This window comes from Mus caroli, chromosome 10 (assembly GCF_900094665.2).
Source record: "Mus caroli chromosome 10, CAROLI_EIJ_v1.1, whole genome shotgun sequence".
Taxonomy (NCBI): domain Eukaryota; kingdom Metazoa; phylum Chordata; class Mammalia; order Rodentia; family Muridae; genus Mus; species Mus caroli.
Genome location: NC_034579.1, coordinates 3,432,200 through 3,442,820, shown reverse-complemented (window position 1 = coordinate 3,442,820; position 10,621 = coordinate 3,432,200). Strand labels below are relative to the sequence as shown.

Below are 10,621 nucleotides of genomic sequence, written 5' to 3'. Positions count from 1 at the left end.
AGAGAGGGAGGGAGGGAGGGAGGGAGGGAGAGAGAGAGAGAGAGAGAGAGAGAGAGAGAGAGAGAGAGAGAGAGAGAGACTGCTTTTATAATCTCAGTGTACTCCAGGGAGACACCTCCTCCATCAAGATAACACTACCTTATAACCCTTCCCCACAAAATTCCACCAACCAGGTACCAAGAGTTCAAATATATGCATCTAAGGAGGAGGTCTGTTCTTACTCAGATTTCTACAATTCCATCTTCTATTTTTCTTAATTCTATTGGTTGTCAAATTGATTTTCTCTGACAAGCACCACATAATGTTATTGTGCAGCTGAGGCATTATTTGTCATCATCATTATTAATTATTATTATAATCACTTGTGTATATATGTCTATGTGTGTGTGTGTGTGTGTGTTTAATGTGCACATTAGTGCAGGTGTTTACAAAGGTAAGAGGCATTGAATGCTCCTGGAGCTGGGTTACTGACAATTCTGAGTCACTCCTTCTGGGTTCTCAGAACTAAACATAGGTCCTTTGCAAGTGCAGTACGTGGTCTTAGCCATTCAGCCATTTCTTTAGCCTCTGAGTACTATTTGAATTCTCCTGATATTTGCCACCAATTGGGAGAATCAAAACACAGGCCAATGCTGTTCTTCTGAAGCTGATCTGGCATCATTACATGGATGATTTTATGTTTATGGGTTTCAATAAAATGTCTTGGGAAGCTCGTTAGCTCTGATAAGACACAATGTCCAACCATTCATGTCAAAACCATTTGAAACAAAGGTATGGCCCAACCCTAGAGAAAACAATGACGACATTGTCTACTCTTGGCTTGCACTATCAGAAAAGAGGAAACCTGACTTTTAGAGGCAGTATTCAGGTGTTATCTTTGCATTCAGTCTGTTGACTTAAATGGGAGTTTCATCAAAGTTGGCTAGAAAAAAAAGGATCAGGTAGCATTGGAGGCTATCCCAATAAATCAGCCAGAAGCCTCCTTTGAATTACACAGGTCTCTGGGAAGGAGTCAGCCTCAGACCAGAAATACCCCTTGGGATTCTAAGCCCATATGCTCTGTCCCCTGACACTAACCACTTCATTCGTGGAAGGAACTGTTTGGACCCTGGAGGTATAGGGAAGAAATAATAACAGCCCTGTTAGCTTACAGCTTCTGTCTGGCTGAACAAACTCATGACTCACCAGAAATAAGTGGCAGCCTGTTAATGGTGCTGTTTCTGCATTTACCACCTCTATCCACCTGCTGTGTGAACAGAAGAAGCCTGCTGTTGGCAGGCTTGGCCCCACATTTTCCCGCTGTATCTGATGTTATGAGAGGCATCTCTAGACAATGAATCCCTGTGCACGTGAACTCACAGAGAGGCATCCTTGTTACTTAAGCTCATGACTACTCTTAGGCTTCCCCTGACACCTAAGTGCCCTGGGGTTGTGTAATGTCTAGTGTCTAGACAATAGCCACTGGGTGACTGTGGCCATCTGGCTTAGCCAAACCAATGCAATAGCAATATAAATCAAGTTTATCAGTGAATCCCAACAAGGGTGATATGCCCATTTTGTTGTATATTTATATAAAAGACAAAAATGCCCATATGGTTTATGTCCAAGGGTAGGATTGCTGTTCTTGGGCTTATTAATTTTTATGTGTATGCGCATGCATGTAGAGATCAGATCAACATGTTAATTTCTTCTATGGCTTGCCGCCCTATTTTTGAGACATGATCTCTTATTGAGTCCTAAGTTCACTGGCTTGGTTAAGCTTGGTGGCAGTGAACTTGAGAAGTCTTCCTGTGTCTGTTCCTCACCTCTAGTGATAGGATTTCAAATGTACCCTATCGGGCCTAGTTTTAACATGGGTACTCAGGTACTCATGCCTGTCTAGCAAGCACTTTATGCATTGAATCATCTCCCCATACCTAAGTTCATTTTAAATTACCCACCATCAGTGGCAATGGCACACTTTATAGATGTTTTCTTTATTGAGACCCCAGGGATACTGAGGATATCAGTGTTTATATGGTTTCCTACTTCTATATAGTACTGAGTGTGAAGACTGTCCCTACCATCAGAGTTCAAACCTAGAGAAAGCTCAGAAAGCTATCTCTCACTCTATGAGCTATAGCCAATGCGATGGAAAGAGCCACAGAAATAGGCAGGTAAGTCTGTACTCTCTGATGATAGATGAATCTCTGATTGGTCTTAATCCATAGTCTGGATGAACATGGTGGAAGGCAGATATGGCTTCCAAATGCTTCCGTTTTTGGATTAGTACCCACAGCATGCTGGCTAAATTTATGCAAATGATGAGCAAAGAGTCCAGGTGGTTTTCTGTAGTTAGACTTTTGGTCTTCTCTGGGACTTAGTTGCATTCGTCTCATGTGATGTAGTGCACAGTCAAGCTTGGTACTGTACATCAATCTCATCTTGTCAATGGCCTTCTGTTGACAGTAATTCTAATCAATCATTGATTGAAAAAAAGTGGGGGCAGATCTGGTCTGAGCATTTACAGACACCTAATCTCAGTTGTTGATGGGATGGCACAACCATGTAAACATGCCTGGCTAAGAAGGCAGATTGACAGGTGAAGTTGGGGGAGAGATACGGTGAGCATCTCTGCCTATCTTTGCTTACTGAGTGAGGTTGCAGATCCTATTGATTCTGAATAGTTTCTACTGCTAGTCAGTTTCGAACTGTCATTGTCCCGTCACAGGAGGACTACAAGGGGACTACTTTGGGGTGCTTGTTCTTAGGGAAGAAAGATCAAGCTATTTATTGTTTGCTATAAAATATATGGGGCCTGTTGCTCTGGGTTCTCAGGCAGTGGTGCAGCTCACCATGTTTGCCTGTGGTCTGGCCTCCCTGTGTTGTGATGTGAGACACAGACTAAGGGAATTTCACAACTGTGTTGGTGGTTCTGCTGGTTTCTTGACTTCTTGTCCTCCTCAGATCTGTGATGAGCTCTTGATGAGACATCACCAGCAGAACTATATACCCAAGCTTCTTTCTGAGCAGAAGGACACTGCAGTCACACATGCCCATGGAGTTGGTGGTTGACAATAGATTCTGTACATATATACATAATATGTGCATAGATATAATTCTCTAATGTTAATTTTTTCATTTTATACGAACCATCTTCTGAACTGTGTAACGTTTCCAGGAAGTCAACTAGCAAATACCCTCTAGGCTATGTTTTTCTCTGTTAAAAAATGTTTCAAAAGCTTTTAAGCTCCAAGGTGAAGTTTATTTAAGGAATTTTAGTTATTTTTCATAGAAAGATTGTTGTGTTAGAGCTGGAGAAAATTTAAGAGATTATGTTTTTTAACTTTGACACCTTTGAGAAGTGATGTACTCATTTGTACTGGATGAAAATGCTAATTTAATATTATACTTCTTAAAGCCCCCTCTGCCCTTCCACTTTTCCTTCCATCTAAAGTTGCAACTGAAGGCAGTAACTGATTCAGGTACTTTGGAAACTGATCAGTCCTTGCTTGTAATAGACTTTAAAACCCCATTCATTAGAAAATTCATCAAAACAGTCACACAAAAACTATTTGGAGCCGATGACTCAGAGGCAAAGATCTCAGTGTTCCTAAGTAACTGGAACTCATCCTTTCTTCCAAGCCTCACTGCCTGGATCAAACGTGGTGGGATTTCTCGTTATTCCCGATCTTACAGTATAGCCTAGATATGATATGGGAATAAGGAGCTGCACGTAGTATTTCTAAAGCACAGTGATCAGACAGATTATGTGAAGAACGTTCTATTCCATGAGAGGAGTTTATGTGCAATGCAATTTTCATCTGAAGTCACGAGATGCCCTTTGATGTGCACTCACTCAGTCCCCTTTGTGTTTAATGCAGCCCTGGCAAGAAACATGTTTAAGCATGTTTATCTGTCTGTCTGTCCACCCCTCTGTGTGTGTGTGTGTGTGTGTATGTTTGTGTGTGTATGTATGTATGTATGTATGTATAAGAACATGTACACATGCATGTAGAACTCAGAGGACAACCTTAGGTGTCACTCCTTGGGTGCTGTCTACTGCTTTTTGAGGCAGTCTTTCAGTGAAACTCAAGTCAACCAATTAGGTCAGAATGGCTGGCTGGCAATTTCCAGAGACACATGCACTTCCACCTTTCCAGAGTGGGCATCTCCATTTCCAGCCTTTTTGCATGATGGATGCTTACAAGGTAAGCACATTATCAACTAAGCAGTTTTCCCAGCCCTTATTATAAACATGTAGTAACATCTTTCTATTTTTTTTTCTAAATTTGGTCAAGAAGGAGTGGAGGAAAACCTAATACTTCAAAGGATCCACACATGATATACCAGAACTCACTCTGTAGACCAGACTGGCCTCGAACTCAGAAATCCGCCAGTCTCTGTCTCTCGAGTGCTGGGATTAAAGGCGTGAGCCACCACGTCCGGCTACTCCTGCTTTTAATGTCAGGTGATTTTCTGCCATGGAAGAAAGCTTAAGTGATTATGTTTTTTTGTTCATTGAGAGACTCTTGCTCCAGAGACTGAATGATGCAGTCAACCAAGTTCTAATTCTAGGGCAAACTTGTAGGTCAATGATCTTCTGGTCATGAAGAGATGCCATTCAACAACCATTGGCATGGAATGTTCTCCCACAAGTGGTTGTCACTGGGGTTGGCACCAGCATCCAGGTACTCTGGTCTCTATGCTTATATTTGCCATATGGTAACAAAATATCTTTGGTGTGCTTCTCCAAGTTCTGTGTATATGCCTTTTCAAAATAAATCTATTTTCTGCAAAGATATTGTATTCAAAACAAAAGAACGTGTCATTTACAAGCCTAACTCTTAGCAACATGCAATTTAATTAGATAAAAACATATCCTAAGGCTGCACAGACTGTCTTCCTCATAATTATAGCCAGAAAGTGGTAGGCTTCAAAACAAAGCAAAACAAACAAACAAACAAAAAAGGAAAACCCAAACAAAACACCAGCTCTGCTTTCAGAGAGACATAGTTTTAGCATTCTGTGTGTCTGTGCATGTATTCAGGACACATTTGAGTGCATGGGAGTGAGAGATTAACAATCAGCTTTACAATTCTGAGTGTCTTGAATTCTGAGACATTGCTACTTATTTTCATAAAGGTTTAAACCGCAGATCAATTCACAGCTTTGGGCCTGATGGCCTGCAGGGGACTTGTCAAGCCTGATAGTACGAGGTGCTCTTCCAACTATGGAGTGAGGACAGTGTCTTCTACATCTAAAATATGTCACACCCCCTGACATTGTCTATTGAGCATTGCTAACCATAATAGTGTTCTACAAGAACCTGATGGAACCAGAAAAAAACAAAAACAAAAACAAAAACAAAAACAGCATCTTGATTTGACACTTGTCCCCTTTGATGCCCTAATTATCAAGGCTTAACATGATAGCTAAGTGTCTCTTGAATGTAGGCATAGCTCTCGACATTAGAAGCTTCTAGGAACAAGAGGATAACAGAGTCTCAAAGCTTACAAAAAATGTTTTTTTCCCCAAACACAAATTGAACCTATGAATTAGTTGCAACTTTTTGTCTGTTCATAACAATGCAGTAATTTTTTTTAAATTCTTTTTTGATTGTATTGAAATATCTTCCCCTGCAACTTTCCTCCTGGCTTTACAGTGGGGTGATGCTGGAGGGGGCTAGTTTACTGCCTACTTTCCTCTAAGTATTTGCTAACTATCAGGACTTTTGAAGTCACATCTCTTCCAGGTAACTACCTGAAAAAAATTTTCCCATTAATTAATTTATTTATTCACATTACATCCTGATCACTGTATCCTCCTCACACAGACCCTCCCCTCTGCCCTCCTCCTCTGAAAGGGTGGGGCCCCCGTGGGTATCAAGTCACTTCAGGGTTAAGCGAATCACATCTTCTCCCACTGAAGCCAGACAGGGAACAGCTTTAGAGACAGCCGCTACTTTACTTGTTGGGGGACCCACATGAAGACGGAGATGCACATCTGCTACACATATAAAAGAGGCCTAGGTCTAGCTCATGAATGCTCTTTGGTTGGTTGTTCAGGCTCTGAGAGCTACCAAGAGTCCAGGTTAGTCGACTATGTTGGTCTTCTTGCGGAGTTCCACAGGAAGACATGAAAATATTTTGACTCCTCCCACCATCTTGCTCACCGATTTAATCTGCTCATTCCATTACTGAAGTGTGAGGCTTGTCTGTGGGAGACGAACATTTCTCTAGTCTCAGTCACTAGAATTGTCTTTGTAATCTAATCACCATGGTTTAGGTGCCTTGGGTCATGTTGTTAGTCATGAAATAAAACCTCTCTGAGGCCTTACCATATCTAACACTCATTTGTTTCTATAATTGAATTTTCGGGCTACGAATTTTCTCTAGTAACCTCTCTATTTGTTTTGTATTTCAGTGTTCAGGAAACCTTGTCTAATCAGTCGGCTCATTCACATCATGTCTCTGCTGACTGAGGCTCCTAAGAATACAATGAGATAAAATTTTATAAAGCTAAGTCATAGCATCATTAAATTTAGATCAGAACTAAACACAGTGTATGGTTACAGAGATTGATAGAGGTTTTCAAATCTACATAAACCACTGGCTCTCGAGTTCACACAATTGTGCCATCTAGTAGCTAGTTTCTTTCTTTGCAATTTTGCCAGAAGCTGTCTTGCTTCTCAGAGCCACCTGCTCCTCTCACTGTGACCCAGGTTCTGGGACAAGTTTACACAGCTTGATAGTTTGTGGTTGTTCGTTTGCTAGAATCTTTCCCACTAATCTTGGGGCTCTATCTTACCCAATATGTCAGAGACTCCTCTTACTCCTTGTGATTTACGTCCAGGGCTTTATAATTTATATTTTACGAATTGTATTTCATCCCGAAGATCTCTTGAGGCGTTGTTATTGTTAGGAAAGTAGGCCTTGTTCAGACCTTTCCAGTGTTAACAACACTTCACCTTGATTGGCCCTTTTTCTTTGTGAATAATGATTCGGGCTGCATGTCATTTTCCCTGAAAGAGCAACTCAAACTAATATTAAGTCTACAGGATGTGAATGAGACTGGATTTGGCAATATTTAGGGGCCTTTGAATAACTGACATTTTAGCAGAAATCAAAGTGAAGAAAGCACAGAAAGAAAGAGAAGAAAGTCGTACTTATCTGTACATTGTAATAGGGGCTAAGCAGCAGATTTATCATCAATGCACAGAAGTTTTATCCCAGTCTACTTTTATTAATTCTGTAAGTTATCAATTAGGTTTTGTTGTCAAAATACTTAACACTATTTTCCTTGATTGATATGTTTTTCTTTCTTAATATCATCTTCCATAAACTCTGCTTGCCTGTCCCCCATCTTGAGGGTACCCATTTCAGCACTATGAGAAGTTATCTGTTTCCTTTGAAGAAACTTTAATATCCTAATGTCCCCCACACCCAGAGATATTTAAGTTTCATTAAATCAAAAGAAGCAGATGGTTTTTCCTTTAGTTATGAAACATTTTTTGATCATTATGTAGAATTGCTGATGTTGTAAATGTAGGCATATAACCAAGATGGTAAGGGATAGATATCTGCATTTCAAGCATTCTTGAGAGTTTTGGTGTGCCTGAAAGACATACAAGAAGAAGTAGTGGATTTGGAACATAAATGTGCTATCTAGATTAGCCTTCTTCCTACCTTAATTGTCTACCTCTTCTCAGTCCTCTCTGTCCCCACCTTATCCCCTTCCTTCCTATAGACAAATGACCCAACTTATTTTTTCCATACTTTCATTCTAGGATCAAAGAGCTATTATTTCAAACTGTGATGTCACTTTTATCTTGTGTTCCAAGGAGAACTAACAAGTACATAAAATCAATTTATAAGCTATCCATGTTGCGGGGGGGGGTGGGGTGGGGGGTGGCGAGGTGGGGGGTGGGGGCTGCTCGCTACTTCAGTTCTAGAAGGTCTGATACCATCTTCTGGTCCCTATGGACATAGCACTCATACACACACACACACACACACACACACACACACAATTAAAAATAAAAATACCATCTTCAAAATAGTAAATTTCAGCAAATGGGAATATTTTCACCAAAGATGTTCACAAAATAAGAATTTAACACTTCAGTTTAGCTGAGTAAGATAACATCTAATTTGTAATAGTTGCTATATTTTAAGAATTATATATGTACAGCAATAGGAAAGTGAGCATAAGGAAATTAGATATTAGCAATATTGTTTTACCTAATCTTTAAAACTCTCCCTGCCAAAAGAAAAATACACATCAAAATCACCATAAAACTAAAATGAGAGAACCAAAAAGTAAGTCACATGCATCGACAGCCTGGATCATAAAAATTAAAAGTAATTTGAGTTAATTCTCAGTCGCTGCATTTGAACCATAACACTGAATAAAATCTTCCATAAAAATTGTTTCCTACATTTTATAGATTATTACTCATACGGCATATGATTAAATAATATATGCTTCTCTACTTACAAATAGATCAATACATGTTATTGAAGCCAAGTGTATAAATAACATTTCTAATTAAACATTTATTTTACTCTTATTCTAGTTAATAGATGGAACATACTAGCTACTGCTGTTATTTGTGGTATATCATTCAAGTAAACCTACATAACTTTAATTTCAGACATACATAAAGATGCCCATTTATAACACACACACACACACACACACACACACACACACACACGCGTGCCTGCACACAATGATTGAACCATTTCTCTTTTGAACCAAATAGCTGAAAGAAAAGCCATTTTGGCTTCATTCACCAAGAATGCATTAATGTCGTCCAGTACTGTAATTTTGGGAGCTATTCTAATCTGGAGCTTTTGTTATGGAATTGATATCATTTCTTCCCCAAATTAGCTCTCCACAGATGTCTTACAAAGACCCCATGGATCTGGTTTTTGAGAGCGATGTAGCTGATTTTAAAGATGAGCCGTTTGCTTTTCCTTCTCTGGAGAGGCTGTAGTTTTCTAGCTTATTCAGATACAACTATCTCCTGATTTCTTTTCCTGTTCTTGGATTTAGATGCTAAAAAGGTGCTTTCAGGATGGTAATCAGAGGATTTGGGAATGGCTTTACCATACTAATGAGAAAAATTAATATGATGTTAGCTTTACTGTGATTACATGACTTAACCCTGTAAGGCTCATTGATACAAGCGAAGGCTCGTTTTAAAACACAACTGTATTATTTATAAATCTTGTGATTTCCATTGGTGAGCAAAACATAACAATTGCTTATCAGATATGGTATTAACTGAAGGAAAAAATACAATTTATTTATTGTATGTGTGTTCTATGAATGGATGTGCATGTATGTGCTTGGGTGTATGTATGTGTGTATGTGTTTGTGTGTGTGTGTGTGTATGTGTGTGTGTTTGTGTGTGTAGGCTAGTGGTTAAAGTCAGGTGTCTTCCTCTATTTCTCCCTAACTTATCTTTTGGGACATGAACTCTCACTGAACTGGAAGCTTGCTGTTTCAGCTCCTCTGGCAAGCTCCAGGGATGTCTGTCTTTCTATCCTCCAGTGCTGAGGTTACAGATGTGTGCCAATATCCTGGATTTTTATGTGGGTGTCTAGAGTATGCCTGTTACTGATTATTGGATATTGTATAAACATTTAACCTCCACAAACACTTTTCCTCTCATGATTATTCCATTAGAGATGTTATAGAATAGAGATGTGCTGGACCACACAAAACCATCCTTTAGTTTGTATGCTGGTTTGGGAAAGTAACATAGCATTCTATTATGGTTATGGTTGGAGTATTTAAATAATAACCAAGCTGACCTAAGAGAGTCACCCCAATTATATATATATATATATATATATATATAATGCCTTCATGAGATCCAGCTGTAAGGCATTTTCTCAATTCAAGGGGGGAGGTCCCCTTGTGGGTGGTGCCATCACTGGGCTGGTAGTCTTGGTTCTATAAGAGAGCAGACTGAGCAAGCCAGGGGAAGCAAGCCAGTAAAGAAGATCTCTCCATGGCCTCTGCATCAGCTCCTGCTTCCTGCCCTGCCAGAGTTCCAGTCCCGATTTCCTTTGGTGATGAACGGCAGTGTGGAATTGTAAGCTGAATAAACCCTTTCCTCCCCAACTGCTTCTTGGTCAGGATGTTTGTGCAAAAATAGAAACCCTGACTAAGACAAATTGGTACCAGCATAGTGGGGTATTTCTGTGATAACCTGACCATGTTTTGGGGAGGACTGTGGAAGGACTTTGGAACTTTGGGTTAGAAGATCCATTCAGTGTTAAGAACTCTGTGGGATGTTGTATAGGAGCTTGGAAGATAATGTTGAGAACAGTGCAGAAAATGGAGGCCTGGCTTGTGAAATTTCAGAGGGAAAATTAAAGATTCTTTTTTTTTTTTTTTGGAATCCCTCTTTCTTCTTTTATTATTAGGTATTTTCTTCATTTACATTTCAAATGCTATCCCAAAAGTCCCCCCATGCCCTCCCCCCTTCTCCCCTACCCACCCACTCCCACTTCTTGGCCCTGGCGTTCCCCTGTACTAGGGCATATAAAGTTTGCAAGACCAAGGGGCCTCTCTTCCCAATGATGGCCGACTAGGCCATCTTCTGCTACATATGCAGTTAGAGACA

At 39.9% G+C, this 10,621-nt stretch overlaps 1 protein-coding gene across 7 annotated transcripts in view; it reads right to left on the bottom strand.

Moving 5' to 3' along the window:
* Positions 1 to 10,621, bottom strand: part of Oprm1 (opioid receptor mu 1) — a 144,826-nt gene that overhangs the window by 61,672 nt on the left and 72,533 nt on the right. The window contains exon 4 of one of the 7 annotated variants that reach the window (XM_021174257.1): positions 4,650 to 5,460. The exons of 4 other annotated variants lie outside the window; for them this stretch is intronic. In XM_021174257.1, coding sequence (XP_021029916.1) covers positions 5,389 to 5,460 — 72 coding nt within the window. In that variant the 3' untranslated portion in view covers positions 4,650 to 5,388. Of the gene's footprint in view, positions 1 to 4,649; positions 5,461 to 7,322; positions 7,597 to 10,621 lie in introns of those variants that run through there. 2 more of the 7 variants (XM_021174263.1, XM_021174255.2) reach the window with 2 other exon arrangements.